Source organism: Macrobrachium nipponense, chromosome 20, assembly GCF_015104395.2.
Source record: "Macrobrachium nipponense isolate FS-2020 chromosome 20, ASM1510439v2, whole genome shotgun sequence".
Lineage (NCBI taxonomy): Eukaryota > Metazoa > Arthropoda > Malacostraca > Decapoda > Palaemonidae > Macrobrachium > Macrobrachium nipponense.
Genome location: NC_061089.1, coordinates 32854915 through 32872299, shown reverse-complemented (window position 1 = coordinate 32872299; position 17385 = coordinate 32854915). Strand labels below are relative to the sequence as shown.

Sequence of the window (17385 nt, the reverse complement as noted above, 5' to 3'; positions counted from 1 at the left end):
ATATATATATATATATATATATATATATATATATATATGTGTGTGTGTGTGTGTGTGTGTGTGTGTGTGTGTGTGTAATACTATTCCAGTTATAGGGGATGAATATTCTTCAGCAGATGGGTTCTTCTTTACACGATCCAGCTTTTTGCTCTTTCACACATCGTCAATTGAACTTTATCACCTGGAAATCATTGGCATTCCTTTACTATTATTATTATTATTATTATTATTTTTTTTTTTTTTTTTTTTTTTTCAAGATTCCAGTGGAGACTACTCCTGGCTTACGAGCAGTGAAGTTAAGCAGCTTTGGGTGTGGTGATTACTTGGATGGTTGACCGCTACTGAATTCCTGTCTATGCTCTACCTTGCCTGAAAAGGGTTGGTTTGTTTGATTATGAGAATGCATGCATATATAATCTGTTTATATACAGATATAAGTATTTTTCAAATGAATAATGAAAGCAAAAGAACATTGGCGTCTGTTATTGGATTCGAACCTTCGCCATACACATCAGCAAGAGATCGCATTGATCAACTGGATACGGCAGTTGTTTTTCCTTTCGTTCTAATTTCACAAAATAATTAGGTGTATATATACATACAGGTATATAAATGTTGTTTCTGATCCAAGAAAGAACCATAGGAAGAGCGTAAAACATGATTCCAATGGTGATCACCCATCCAGGGCACTGACTACACCCAATGTAGCTTAACTTCACTGATCGGAAAGCAGGAGTCGTCTCATCTTAAAACGTCAATATTAGCACAAACCAACAGTAATTGTTTAATATAATATATCTATATTATAAAAGTTTTCGGTGCGGCTGTGCATAAATTCCGATCGTATAGGGGAATTCCTTATACGATCAGTATTTATTCGCTTCTGGGTTCTACGCGTAGAGAGTTCTTACCACTTGGCTACATCTATTTACTAATTGAGGTGTCTTGGAACTTGTATTGTATCTAGAGGTTAACCCTATTCCGTGTAAGAAAGGCACTAGGGCCAAACAAAATACTCTTAATTTGCAATTGTATTACGTCCTCCTACGTTTTATTATACCCGAGACAATTCTGCCACCAATAGACCTCTTTCCACAATAAAATCCTCCATGAAATCTACGTTGGATAATATTAATTGTATTGAAAGCATATCATGAACGATTGCTATCTGAAGCAGCCCACCATCGTCTTAGCGATGCGTTTTTGTTTCTCTTCTTTACAATTTGAATTACGACATCCAGTGTAAACGAAGATGGCTGGAGATCGCTGCTGTAATTTACAATACTGTATTTTTTTAATGAGAATTATCAACAGATTATTTTTGTATCTTTTAGTCTTTGTTCATTGTATATGCTGGACAGGACGGCGAAATTAAAAGCGTCTGTGTTAGATAACATGGCCCGCGTAGGTCTAGTATTACGCAAGACAAAGGAAAGCTGTTTGGGATACCGATGCTGATGATATGTTTTCTATGAATTTAATATAATACAAGGTGGATTTCATGCGTGAATTTATTAAGAAAAGTGATGTGATGGTGGCAGAAGTGTCTCGGGAATGATAGAATTTGGCAGGACGTAAAATAATTCAATTTTGAAGCGATTTGATTATGACATGGTGCCATTCTTACCCGGAATAGGGGTTGGGATAGCGATCAATCAAGAAATGCTTTCTATGAATTTAATATAAAACTAGGTGGATTTCAAGCGTGATTTGATTAAGAAAAGATATGTGTTGGTGGCAGAAGTGTCTGGGGCGTAATAAATTTTAGGGAGACGTGGTATAATTAAAAATTCAAGGGGATTTGATTTGGCCATGGTGCCCTTCTTATCCGGAATAGGGGTAATCTTTTAGATACAGTAGAAGTTCCAAGACAATATTCAACGTAGAGCGGCATAACCGAGTGGTCATACTTCTCTACGCATAGGACCATTGCATCAATAAATACTGATCGTATAAGGAGTTCCCCTATACGATCGGAATTTATGCACAGCCGCACCAAAAAGTTTTATAATATACATATATTATATTATACAATTACTGTCGGTTTGTGCTAATATTGACGTTTTAAGATGAGACGTCTCCTGGTTTCCGATCAGTAAAGTTAAGCTGCTTTGGGTGTGGTCAGTACCCTGGATGGGTAACCGCCACTGGAATCGTGTTTTACGCTCTCCCTCTGGTTCTTCCTTGGATTAGAAGCATATGTTGGATCTTTGTATTATATATACACTTAGGTATTTTGCGAAAAGAAATTAAGAATGAAATGGAGGAAAACACAACTGCACATCAGCAAGTAATTATCTTAATCGTCACATCCAATTGTCAAGGCGATCTCTTGCTGATGTGTCGGGCGAAGATACGAATCCAACAAAGGACCTCTGTTTTTTTTCTTTCATACATTGTTTTCACGTTAATAAACTTAAACTCTGTAAATAAACAAACTAACCTATAGACGTAACATATTCTCATAACCAAGCAAATCAACCCTTTTCCCTTTTTTTCCACCCCCAAGGATTTTTCACCCAAGGTAGAGCATATAAGAGGAAGTCAGAGTCGGTCACCTATCCAAGTACTGACCACACACAATGCAGCTTAACTTCATTGATCGGAAACCAGGAATTGTCTTCACTAGACTATGGTACTCTCTTCTTAAAGCGCCAATACTGATGGAACATTTCTATATCTGCATTAGGCAGTTGAAACCTGAAATAATAACGAATAATAGTCAAGGAATGCCAATGATTTCCAGGTGATAAAGTGGCAAAGTACATTTGACGATGTCTGAAAGAGCAGAGCAAAACCCATTTGCTGAAGAATGTTAACGGAATTATTATTAAAAATCATATATATTTTTATTCTCTCTTCATCCCCCATAACTGGAATAAAACTATATATATATATATATATATATATATATATATATATATATATATATATCACACAAATTTAGGTGACCAGACGACATTTCCCGTTTTTAGTGACCTGTTCCCGGCTACTGCTGTCCAAGCGTTTCACTGTGACTGAAAGATTTGGAATTGTAATATAGGAGAAAAAACGAAAATGTTGACCCAACTATACATAGTAACACACCGTACTACTAGCACTGCATACCTACAGTGTATATAACTAAGGAAATGATAAACAGCTTTGCACGGCATACTTTGCGAGATCACCTTCCAAGAACATATAACCAAGCTGTTGTTGTTTAAGATGAAGCTGGCTTCATGCCAGCACGGGCTCTTGCTCAAGGAGCAGCCAGCCAGCACCACTCTACCATCCAGCGGTGTTTCGCCAATACTGTTCAATCGTGAAAAAGCAGTACTTAAATTATAGCCCTGATTTAATCAATTGAATTTCTATGAAATTCCTTTGCAATTTAGGTTGAGAGAAACTTTTGGATGCTGCTTTATGGATAGTGAGGGCAGTGTCAACGATTTAGTTTTTCAATGAGAAAAACACTTTATGTTTTGGACTTTGTTTTATGCCTCTGCACTAAAAATATTCCCGGATCTTGTCTCAGAAATCTGGTCACATTAATATATATATATATATATATATATATATATATATATATAATATATATATATATATATATACACACATACATACATACATACACACACACACACACACACACACATATATATATATATATATATATAATATATATATATATATATATCATAGTGTGCAGCTTATGTGTATTGACTAAAACATACTTCAGCTCTTTCCCTTTCGAAATGTAATTTGCTATTCAGGACGTTACTGCAGTAGTCCACAATTCCAGCAAAGCAGTTATTTATCTCCTGCTACACAAAACTTTACTTATAAATTTTAACTGTCCAAGTTTGCTGGTACGAGTAACGACCCTCAAGTTCCAATAACGCTAATTCATGTTAAGGGAAAATAACATGTATTTAATATATGCTGTCATTTTAATTAAATAATAATTTTATATTTTCTGGAACGGAAAATATAATACCACAATGTTTGTTAACTGAGGGAGTGGGAAGCAGTGTACAGCACACGAGAATTCCAACCGCCATCCTCGACACCATCAGCCATAACTTCTCCTAACAAACATTCATGCACATTACTTCCATGCAAAATCATTCATGAATACTATACATATTACTGTATTGTTATTGCTATTTCTACCATTAATATTTACTCATAAATCTTGAATATTATGCTTGGTTATATAGGCAGTATATAAGTGTGTATATACATGCAGGTAAATGAAATTTGCTTCTGATCCAAGAAAGAACCAGGAGAGGTAAAACATGATTCCGATAGCGGTCACCCATCCAGTGTACTGACCACACCCAAAGTAGCTTAACTTCACTGATCGGAAAGCAGGAGCATCTTAAAACGTCAATATTAGCACAAATCGACAGTAATTGTATATTATAATATATCTATATTATAAAACTTTTCGGTGCGGCCGTGCATAAATTCCGATCGTATAGGGGAAATCCTTATACAATCAGTATTTATTCAATGTTGGGTTTTACGTGTAGAGAGTTACAACCACTCGGCTATATCAATTAACTAATTATGGTGTCTTGGAACTTCTACTGTATGTAGGGGTTAACCCTATTCCGTGTAAGAAAGGCACTAGGGCCAAACCAAATACCCTTAATTTGCAATTGTATTACGTCCTCCTACATTTTATTATTCCCGAGACAATTGTGCCACCAACAGACCTCTTTTCACAATAAAATCCATCATGAAATCTACTTTGGATAATACTAATTGTACTGAAAGCATATCATGAACGAAAGCTATCTCAAGCAGCCCTCCATCGTCTAAGCGATGCGTTTTTGTTTTTCTTCTTTACAACTTTAATTACGACATCCAGTGTAAACGTAGATGGCTCGAGATCGCTGCTGTAACTTACAATACTCTGTGTGTTTTTTTTTTAATGAAAATCATCAACAGATTTTTTTGTATCTTTTAGTCTTTGTTCATTGTATATGCTGGACACGACGGCGAAATTAAAAGCGTCTGTGTTAGATAACATGGCCCACGTAGGCGTAGTATTTCTCAAGACTAAGGAAAGCTACTTGGGATAGCGATGCTGATGATATGTTTTCTATGAATTTAATATAATACAAGGTGGATTTCATGCGTGATTTTATTAAGAAAAGAGATGTGTTGGTGGTAGAAGTGTCTCGGGAATGATAGAATTTGGCAGGACGTAAAATAATTCAATTTTAAAGCGATTTGATTATGCCATGGTGCCATTCTTACCCGGAATAAGGGTTGGAATAGCGATCATTCAAGAAATGCTTTCTATGAATTTAATATAAAACTAGGTGGATTTCAAGCGTGATTTGATTAAGAAAAGATATGTGTTGGTGGCAGAAGCGTCTGGGGCGAAATAAATTTTAGGGAGATGTAGTATAATTAAAAATTCAAGGGGATTTGATTTGGCCATGGTGCCCTTCTTATCCGGAATAAGGGTAATCTTTTAGATACAGTAGAAGTTTCAAGACACTTTCCTTCATAGAGCGGCATAACCGAGTGGTCATATCTCTCTACGCTGAGGTCTATTCAATCAATAAATACTGATCGTATATGGACTTCCTCTATACAATCGGCATTTATGCACAGCAGCACCAAAAAGTTTTATAATACAGATATATTATATTAAACAATTACTGTCGGTTTGTGCTAACACTGACGTTTTAAGATGAGGCGACAGCTGGTTTCCGATAAGTGAAGTTCAGCTGCTTTGGGTGTGGTCAGTACCCTGGATGGGTGACCGCCTTTGGAATCGTGTTTTACGCTCTCCCTCTGGTTCTTTCTTGGATTAGAAGCAAATTTAATATACCTGAATGTATATATACAACTGCACATCAGCAAGTAATCATGTTAATCGTCACATCCAATTGGTCAAAACAATCACATCAGCAAGGTTTGAATCCCCAAAGGATGCCAGACTGCCAGTGTATTTTTCTTTCATTCTTCGTTTTACGAAATACTTACAAGTTTATAAACAAACTATATACGTAACATATTCTCATAATTAAACAAATCAACACTTTTCGAAACATCCAAAGTGGAGCATATAACAGGTAGTCAGTGACGGTCACCCATCCAGTTACTGACCACACCCAAAGTAGCTTAACTTCACTGATCGGAAATCAGGAGTCGTCACCACTAGAACATGGGACTCTTCTTAAAGCGCTTATGGTTACAGCCACGATTATATATATATGTATATATATATATATAGTATATATATATATAAATATATATATATATATAGATATACTATATATTATATATATATATGTGTGTGTGTGTGTGTGTATATATATACATATATATATATATATATATATATATATATATATATATATATATATATATATATATATATATATATATATATATATATATGATAATAGCTTACACATTACCAAGGCTGATAAATCCAATAGTTTAGTGTTCTTGACAAAACTGACTACATATCACGCATGCATACTTTACTAGAGGATGAAATAACTTACAAAAACTCGCAAAAATCCGTTGGACCAAGTAATAAAAAACTTTAATATCAACATCAAACAAATTCTTAAAGATAAAAAAGAACTTTTGTGCAAGTTAACTGTAAAGTGTCCCTCATAAGGAAAACAAACCTATGCGCCCAATTATTAGTACTGTAGGATCAATTGCTTATAAACTATCTAAAAATCTTACTAAACTGTTATCCCCGCTACTAGGAACTGTATCTAATTCACACATCCGGAAATCTCTTGATCTTGTGGAAAAATTAAATAACATTGTACTAAATCCTAGCGATATTTTTGTCAGTTTTGATGTATGTTCTTTGTTTATAAAAGTCCCTATTGACTCTGTGCTAGAATATTCAAGTAATGAACTTGTACTGCATGAATTGCCTATGTCCATTAGTCACATAATTTCCTTAATTAAGTTATGTATTTGTGATTGCAGATTTATTTTTAATGGAGAATATTACCAACAAATATTTGGTATGGCCATGGGTAACCCTTTATCACCTCTCCTTTCAAACTTATATATATGGAATTTTTTGAGACAACACCTCCCGAATATCACACTTATCCCCTTAAAATGGTACCGATATGTCGATGATATCTTAGTAGTCTTACCTGGTGGTATCGATGTAAATGATTTACTGTCTAAATTGAATAATTTAGTGCCATCCATAAAATTCACTGTTAAAATTGAAAATAACAATGTCATCCCTTTCCTAGATGTATTAATACATCGAGAATCTTTCCAATGCAAATTCAGTATTTATAGAAAACCCACAAATAATCTAACATACGTGCATTTTTATTCTGGCCACCATCTTAATATTAAAATTTCAATTTTTTCTTCTATGTTCCTACGCGCTTTGCGTATCACAAGTACACAATATCTGGACCAAGAAATAGAATACATAAAAAAGATAGGAAACAATCTCTGCTACCCACCTCATTTAATTGATTTATGTTATCAAAAAGCTCACAAAAAGTTTTATAGCGTTGCTATTAATGAAAAAGAAATGCCTAAAAATGTACTTAGCTTACCTTATTTTCGTGGATTTGAAACCATAAAATTAATATTTAAATCGTTTAATGTTAATGTAGTGTTCTCTTATAACAATACCATTAAAAATATGCTAATTGAGAATAGTCCCATAACAAATAACAACATCATTTACAAAATTCCTTGTAAGGATTGCCCATTGTTTTACGTTGGTCAGTCAAGTAAAAATTTATGTGTACGTATTAAGCAGCATATGTATTCAGTTAGAACAGCCCAGACTTCAAATGCACTGTTTATCCATCTGAGTGAAAAATCTCATTGTATTAATTGGGGTGATACCTCGGTAATTGCTAGATCTACTGATGATGTTTCAAGAAATTTACTGGAATCGGCAATTATACAAATCACTAATAAAAACAACCTAAATCTTAGTCTGGGAATGTACTATTTGGACCCATAATATTTGAAGATGTTTATGAAGGACCTTAAAATAAATGAACAACTAATAAATTAGTCCCACATGTATATAGTTATTATTTCTTTCTCTCTCTCTCTCTCTGGTTCGATATTCTCTCTCCCTCTTTCTCTTGCTCGATATATATACATTTATATTTTGTTTCGTCTTTTCATTAATAATAATTTTGGGGGGAAAATGTGTAAAAATTCATGATATTAAATTGTATATGCTCCTGTGTTTTTTCAAAATGTACTGTTTCCTGAAAGAATCACTTGTTTACTGTGTGTATCCTTCAAGGTGTAGCTACCCTCAGGCAGCTCCTCCTTTCTGTATAGTGAAAATCGCCCTTATTGTTAATCTTGTAGTGTCAGTTTGTATATTAAGCCTTCTTTTGACTATGTTGTTCTCTGTAAAATCAGTTTGCCTCAGTAAAGGGTCCAAACAGGACCGAAAGTACTTTGCTATCTCGCTTTTTTCATTTTTTCCTTCGTGGCAAAAAACCTTTATTTACACATAGCATCACGTTTTATATACTTCGTGATCAAGTTATTCATGTATATGTATGTATGTATGTATGTAATGTATGTATGTATATATAATATATATATATAAAGTATATATTATATATATATAATATATAATATATATATATATTAAATAAATATATAAATATATTAATATAGATATATAATAATATATATTATCATATCCGAGTACATATATATACAATATATATCTATATATACTTATAAAATATATATATAATATATAACTACTTATATCTATATATAATATATATATTATACGACATATATCATACTACTACTACTTATATATACGCTATATCAACTATATTATAGGTATACATATATTTATTATATCACCACACACACACACACACACACAGTATAGTATATAATTATATATATATAATAACTAACCTATATATATATACTATTATATTACGTATAATATACTATACCTATATTATATAATATATATATATACACCACACACACACACACACACACACATATATTATATATATATTTATATACTATATATATATACTTATATATAGTATAATAATATAATATAACTTACCATTATATTATATCAATATATAGTATTATATATATATATATATATATATATTACATATATAGATATATATAATATAGACATAATTATATATATATATTATAAATAATATATATATATATATTAATAATATATTAATTATAATATTATATATTTTACATATCTTAATATTATATATATAATATATATATATATATTTTATATATATATATATAAATATTTTATACATATATTATCTATATATATATATATATATATATATATATATTATATAATTATTATATTATATATATCTAATATCTATCATATATATATATCTATATATAATATATATCCCACACATATATATATCTATTCCATATATATATATATATATATATACACCCACACACCACACACAACCATATATATATATATATATATATATATAAAGTATATATATATATACTATATATAATATATATACATACATATAATACCAATATATATATATATATATATACATATATATACATATATATAGATATATATTATATATATATATATATATCATATATATATATATATATATATAGATATATTATTCCTCTGATAAGAAAAATGGCTATTTGGTTCATGAATGTTGCTAAGTTTGTTTTTACTAACTTCTCAATATAAATTTAAGTGTTTATCTTCTTTTAATCAATTACTGCACTGAAAGCTAGTACATATTTTACCATTTAATAAATCTACTACAATAAAATCCCTAATTCCAACGAGTTGAGGAAAAACTTTCAGTACATTACGAAGTAGTGCTCAAGGCATTTACATTACATAATTGTAATAAAGGGCTCAAAATGTGGGTAGCTGAACAAATACTAATGGCTACATGCTAAGAATGTGGTAGACTGAACATGTGGAGTGAAGAAAAACACAATTGGTTTTAAAAATTATTAGCCTTAACCTAAAACTGGGCATCTCTCCCACCAATGTCCGACATGCAATTATCACTGTCATAATCATTTGTATGCCTTGATGCTCTAGTTTCTCTTTGTTGGGTTTACACTTGAAATGAGTTCCATTCACTCTCATCTATCCTTTATACTTTCTGCTAGTCATTTCAATAATTTCCTTGACATTCATATAGGCTTTCATTCTTCTACTGTCATATGCTACAGACTTCTGACTAATTGTTTCTTTTCCTTTTTCATCATATTTGAAATTAGCTCTATGTTTGAGACCACGTTTATTTTTACCTGTTACTCTGTCATTTGCAACAATCTTCCAACCACACTTCAATCAGGAATCTTAACATTCCTTAGAAACTCTTTTCAAAATATCTTTCATTTTCTATATCAGTGCCCGTGTTACTGCAGCATAGGGTAATACAAGCATTATACAGACATCATTAGTTATGCTGTTTACTAATGGGTTATCTCTATTTGACAGTACTAGCCTAGGAATCACATTCCAATTCTTCTAAAATGTTGCTACACTTTTCCTTACTACCCTTAGGACAGTCCCCCCATGGGAACAGAAATATTCCACCTCTTCTATATAATACTGCAAAATAGTTACAAAATTATTATAATTTGGCTACTCTGAAGGATATCTCTTCCAGGGGTAAAAATTGGAGGAAAACTAAGATATACAAGTTGAAAAGCTGGGCAGGAAAAGACAAAAAGGGGATGGAGGTGAGTCAAAGGCAGCAAGTTGTTCAACTGGAAAAAAAGGCTACCACCAATATTCTACAGTAATGTTTACAGAGTAGTGCACAACCCCTTCTGTAAGCAGTAATCACCAAAAGGATTTTCAGTACGAGTTGGTAAGGCCTTTTCCAACAAGTCATAGAAGCATTACCCAACTAATTTATAAAATGATCTCCAAAGAAGCAGCTTCATTCAATCAAATGAGAATGCAAGGGACGGCTTCCGATGGATACGAAAAAGAGTTTTGGAGTTGGGAGATTGATTTGAACTACTACTTCCATTGTGGCAGCAATATGGCCTATGTACCAAGAAAAAGATCTTCTGTTGGTGCTTATATGCAACATTTTATAAAATACAAGGAAGGAAATGTTGATCAGGTGTCAAGTGCTTGCACGTTTCACTTAAGCTAAGATTATGCAAGAAAGAAGACACCTCACAGACATCAACTTGAATTATTCTTACTCTAATAATGGCTGGTGTGATCTATGGATTACTTCTTGAAGCTAGAGACGTTTTTTGGATAAGGGACTCTCCAGGTACCATGAGCGAATATTCAGTTCTTTCAATAAACATTCTAATGCCTCATGTAAGACATGAGATTATTTTTGTCAAGTTCATCACAGTACTTAGCAGAGCAAATGGGTTGCAATATAATTTTTGTTTGGTACTGGGGTTATTGGTATGAAATAAAAGCATTCTTTAAAGAGTTAGGTCTAAATGACAGCTCCAAATGATATTCTTACTCGGATTCCTAAGGACAGAAGTCAGGTCCCACTTCTGGTATGGAGAATTTGTAATACTCGACACCTCTGTTGGAAATGCTGAATGGATTGATAAGTTACCAGTAATCACAATGGAGTTGCAAAGCACAGCATTAAAATCAATGGAATTTAACTGCTAATTCTAGTGATATAATACTTTGAGGAATGTGGTTCTGTACCACAACACTGTTTGACTTGATTTACGAAAGTTTGGCCACATTGTTCCTAATTGGTTGCTCCTGGAGACATAATTGAAAAAAAAAATAAATCTAGTACCATAAGGTTTGACTTAAGGATAAAGGAGCTGTACTGTTCCACACATCACCTGCCACCAAGCCAACAATCAACTTATGCATGCCTGCATTCACCAAGACTGTCCTCAACTCCAAAAAATTATCATCTTTACACCCTAGTTTCCGATGCCAGGCCATTTACCAGTTTAAGAAATGGGTTCCCCAACCCTTCATTAATGCTTCTACCACAAAAATACCTTCAATGTGGGTGGTTATAGAACCAACCATGAAGCAGACAGGGTTTTGCAATGATGGTTCTCCTCTACACCCCTTTGTCAGAATTACTTTCTTTTAATTATTCTCTCGAGATCCTCATCAGGTTTGAGCCAGATAACAATGGAGAGGCCTCCAGTGATAACTGATGATTGGAGCAAGGTAAGTGACACTAAAATAGTTACCAAGTAGTGCCCTCTATGTTGAAGATCTCCTAACAACCAAAATAGGACATGTTGGTTGAAATCTACGCTACTTTTGCCCTATCTACTGAAGAAGGCTTATGTAAAGGACAATTTCCATGATGCATGGGATGCATAAGACATTTAAGCAAAGTAACTATACAGGTATTGATATTCTTAACTACTCTAAAATGGAGAAACCTTAAAACTGTATTGCACTAAGCACTGCTTCTACATAGTTCATCCTTATCAATTTGAGTTATTTTCATTTTATTGCTCAATTACTTCAACCACAGCTGACTGGTAGAAGAACAAAAACACACAGAAAAAAATTTCTTTATATCTGAAAAAACACTTCTTGAAAAATGATTGACTCAACATATTTTGAATCTCTGCATGACTTATTAACATAGTTATAACATTTTCCAACAACAAATTGAATCTGGTTTTAAGCCCATACAAGCTAAACAATTTAGTAAGGAGAGAAAAATTCTGTACATTTCAAATTTTATTTGTAATGTAGATAAGGAAACAGAGAATAACTTTCCAGCATTTCAGACTTGAAATCACATGTACCTATACAATACATCCTTGCGTGAATTTTTTTCTCTATACTGATGCAGTTTACTTTGGTCTACAGAAGGCAGGATACTTTTAAAAGGATTACAACGGAATGCTTTCATTAAAGAATCAATAACCAAGTCTAAGTCACTAGTAGAATAAGTTTCTGTGAATACAGGATAAGCCACACAAGGTCTTTTCTTCACAATGCATTCAGTCAGCACTGAAAAGGAAAATAATATGTACATGAAAATCCATCTGCCCCCTTTCCAGGCACAATACAATTCATGGAAGGCAAAAGCCCTTAGGGGGCACTAGCTTCTTTGGGGTAAAAAAAAAGAAGAAAAAAAAATTATTGCAATTTAAGGGTTGAAACTTCACATATGAATACTACATGTTATTGTTATTTTATTGCACGAGTTTAAATATCCTGAGTTACGAAATCATATAGTAAAGACATTGTAATGTTTTATTTACTATTTTCGTTGTAGCAACCACAATATCTGGTTACTATAAATGAATTTTTTCTCTGAAGAGCTTAAACGTGTCTAAATGCTTTGCCATGAAAAATTTACCTTAATGATCTCTTGCTATATAATGTGGCCATGTTATTATGCAAGCCCAAATGACATCATAAAATGTTCAGTTACATAGCATTATTATTCATTTTCTTTTTATATTTGGAAATATCTGAGTGTGACCATTCAACTGCCTAAGAAGTATGAACAGAATATCAAAGTTTTAATAAAATAGAGCACATATTCCTTTTTCTATGAATATTTGATTGTGTGAAAATAACTTCTGAAATAATGGCCACTAAAATTTAAAGCAATGGAGTGAATTGCAGTGATATACTCCCCCTTTGGTCTCTCTGAGGACAAATTAAGTTTCATTTGCTCATTAGGTGCCTGAATTCTTACAATTGTCAATAACCAGAGTTGCCAGAAAAGCTGATTCCATACTGTGATAACTTATTTTCACTGGGTAAAATGAGCGTTATGGTTGAGTATATAGGAACAGTTTTACCAAACATTAAATGTTTTTTTATAGATGTTTCACCTAACTGCAAGTTCAATATGGTTTCCAATTCTGACAACCTATGAATGAAAAGGAAAACAAATTTAGGAACTGTCAAAGAGATTACTCAGAATGACATCTGGGGTGGGAGAACACATTCCAACACTGGTACAAGCATACTTATGACAATCATGACCTTCAGTGACATGTAGTGCAACATGATGACCATAAAAATCTTATCACTAGAATGTGGTGATGCAAAGTAAGCCTACAAGACAATAATAAAAGACTGTCTTGGCCACTATCAAAGGGCATGTTGTTGGCAGTGACAAGCAGAACTGAACAGCTGCTATAACAATTCTGTCACAGTAATAATAACAATATATTCAGGCCCCATTTGGAGGACAGTCAAGGAATTAAGAAAGCCTTAGTTTATTACTAAAAAAAGAACTAAAAACTGCAGCAGTGACAAAAGTCCCAGCAATGAATTAGAATGACCAACAATACCATAATGATGATTCAAGGATGCCTGTCTTAGCATGGTTTCTACATTTATTCAATTGTTAGCGTATCTCATCTGTGCATGATTCTCCAAGTAAGGGTTGATGTAAAATATAACTTTAATCAATGGTACAGGTAAAAGTGGGTTACTACTTAATCTAGGGAATGGAAAATAATGAATGCAATATTACTGAATAGAAATGCAGTATTGTGTTAAATCTACATACACGGTTCAACAAGGATTATTGTTAAACAGTGATGTTGAAGGATAATTCAATAAGATTTTTGGTAGCCATATAGTCTCCCTGAATTTGCCCTGGCCTGAAGACACTTGTAATGAGAAAGAAAATCATCCAGTGAATAAGATAGTGGAAAGAATTTGCCTTCTTGACTAACTAGAATATGCACTTGTTGTAGTATAAATCTCTAATGTGGAACTATCCCATTTAAATCATGCAAACATGACACTACAGAGGAAATCAAATTAAGTAAAAAACTATCTACACTAAGGTCGTACAAAGGAAAATTACCAAGGAATTGAAATAATATATATTCACCTTACATGCAAAAGTGAGGGATATGGCAAAAGATAAGAAGAAAAGAAAGTAGATATTTTTTAAGTCTATGTCAAATGATGAAACAAATTAAGCTACAAAAATCAGTATACTTAGCAGTTTTCCCCTGAGGGACGGAAATCATTTTTATGGGCTTGTAGGAAAGCTTTAGTGGGCAATCAATTCCAACCATGGAGTATGCTTCATAAAATAACTAATTAAGAGGCAACAGGGAAGTACATACTGCTTACAGTGGGTCTTGTATGGCAAAATGCAAAGATTCTCTGTGAATACCTTCATTCCCAGGCTGCAATGCTGTCCTCCTTTTACTTCTTTTTTATTCCCATCAATTTATTTCCACTCAGCTATCAAATGTTTTTCACTATAAGGTGCCTTGTTTAAAATTTTCACCTATGCTTAATATAAAACTACTTATGTTTGAATGAGTGATTTAGTGGTCTCACCAAACAACTTTATGTACTAATGGCCATTAGTGTAGGTGAGAAGAAAAAATATTGACTGTTGTGCACAGACTAAAAACATCAAGCCTCAGATGCAGTCCTAGATAATGCCTCAAAAATATAGTATAGATGTGTCATTTAGAAACATCATATTGAAAAATTTCTGTAAATCAGAATTCCTAGAGATGCTCCTTCCTCACATGAAGTGAATATTCACAAAACTATGACTCATACGATTCAAAACTTATGATAAGACTGTAATGGCAACTTTTAAACTAAAACAAGACAACAGTTACATCGTCAGAAATTCATACGTGAAACTACAACAATCTTCTTTCCCACCGTTATCCCTATATTAAGGGGTCATTTGCCTGATGCGCCTTCTCCACTGTCTTCTATCAAAGGCATCATCCTCCACCAAACCTCTTCTCTCCATATCTTCCTTCACTTTATCCCACCACCTAATATATACTCTGTCTTCCTCTCAATCTTCTTCCTCTAACAGGTTCCTCCCAAGCCCTCTTCATTCTCTCCTCATCATCCATCCTCAACACATGCCATTACCATCTCAATCATGACACACTTATCACCTCTGTAACATTTACTGAGCCTGCCCTTCTTATTTCATCATTTTCCAATCTCTCAAGCTGTGATATTCCCATAATCCACCTCAGCATTCTCATCTCTTCTCTCAAGCTTTACTTCCTCTTTTCTTCTTAGAGCCCTTTCTGCTCCATACATTAACACTGGTCTTACAACTGTGTTATATATCTTGACTTTTAGCTTGATTGGCATTTTCCTATTACATACACTCCACCTACCTATCTCCACTTCCCTGATGCAGCTTTTATCCTACTGTCAACTTCAGCCTCACATCCTCCCTCTTGGCTTAAAGTTGATCCTAAGTATTTAAACTTTTCTGCCTGTTTTATAATCGAGCCTCTTCTTTCTTGTATTACTATTCTGTCTCTATCTTCCCTACTGCTCAACAAAACCTCTGTTTTATTCGCTATAACAATAGTATAGTGATTTTAAAAATGCACAAAGCAAAAAACATAACTCAATAACTCACCAGCTGCAGGTAATGAGTCTAGTGTTGCAGGCTGTGGTAACTGTGGAAACGCTGGTGGATGAGTATATGCTGGTGAGATGAGTGAATGAACAATGCAGCTGGTATCATTCATGGGATTATAGTTCCCTTGTAGCTGACCATAGTGATGGGAGGATAGAACCATAACCTTACAACTTGGTGACACAAGGTCAAGTATCTGTCAAAGCAAAAATAAAACAGTATGAGCATCATTATTGAAAACATCAGTTTTAATATTAAAAATTCTTTAAAATTATATCATATAGTATTATGTACCTAATTTCAATTGAAGTTATTGTATAAAAAAATAAACTTTAAAACATCATATACCAGGTAATATGGTTAATTATTCTGTATTATTATTACTATTGTTATATAATCAGACCACTAAGCTCATTCATTTACCTCTAAAAGCTTGCCACAAGGACTCGTCTTTATTAACGATAAAGTTTTGATCATATTTATTAAATTAAAGCTCTTTACAAATTTTGCAATTAAGCTACAATACTAATTGAAAATTAGAGATTATGAGAAAAACTTAAGCTTTTTTGTTTCCAAAATTTGACATTCATTGCTATGTACTGAACAATTAAACAAAATAATATTACAAGTGTTACTCTAGTCTACATTTAGGGATTGGATTATGTGGGCTATTCATCTGATATCAATGGGTCTAACAAGAGTCACCAATTTGAAGATAAGATGGATGACTGCGGCTATAACCAATTAAGTAGCTGATAAAGCACCACATGATTACCAAAGGTAAAGAGCTTGGTGCCACTTCATGTTCGCAGGGCATTTAATTCTAAATGCATGAAGAGGTAAAGTTTCGAAAACAACTTTTCATGTTTTACCAATACAAAGCATTGCTTACTTAGAATTCCATTCCTTTAACTCTGTTTGGTGACAGAAAACCGGCTTAATCCACAAATCCACGAACAACATGAGAGACTGCGTGGAAGAGGGCTATCTGAGTGACTGCACAGTT

At 33.1% G+C, this 17385-nt stretch overlaps 2 protein-coding genes across 6 annotated transcripts in view; one reads left to right on the top strand and one right to left on the bottom strand.

The window, feature by feature from the left end:
* Window positions 1-17385, bottom strand: part of LOC135224533 (proteasome assembly chaperone 1-like) — a 300715-nt gene that overhangs the window by 40474 nt on the left and 242856 nt on the right. For 4 of the 5 annotated variants that reach the window (XM_064263624.1, XM_064263634.1, XM_064263605.1 and 1 more), the window contains 2 exons: window positions 16380-16575; window positions 12704-12997 (listed from right to left, as the gene is read on the bottom strand). In XM_064263624.1, coding sequence (XP_064119694.1) covers window positions 12780-12997; window positions 16380-16575 — 414 coding nt within the window. In that variant the 3' untranslated portion in view covers window positions 12704-12779. Of the gene's footprint in view, window positions 1-12703; window positions 12998-16379; window positions 16576-17385 lie in introns of those variants that run through there. The other variant, XM_064263614.1, reaches the window with a different exon arrangement.
* Window positions 1-17385, top strand: part of LOC135224523 (protein Wnt-9b-like) — a 162055-nt gene that overhangs the window by 34122 nt on the left and 110548 nt on the right. The gene's annotated exons all lie outside the window — the stretch shown is intronic.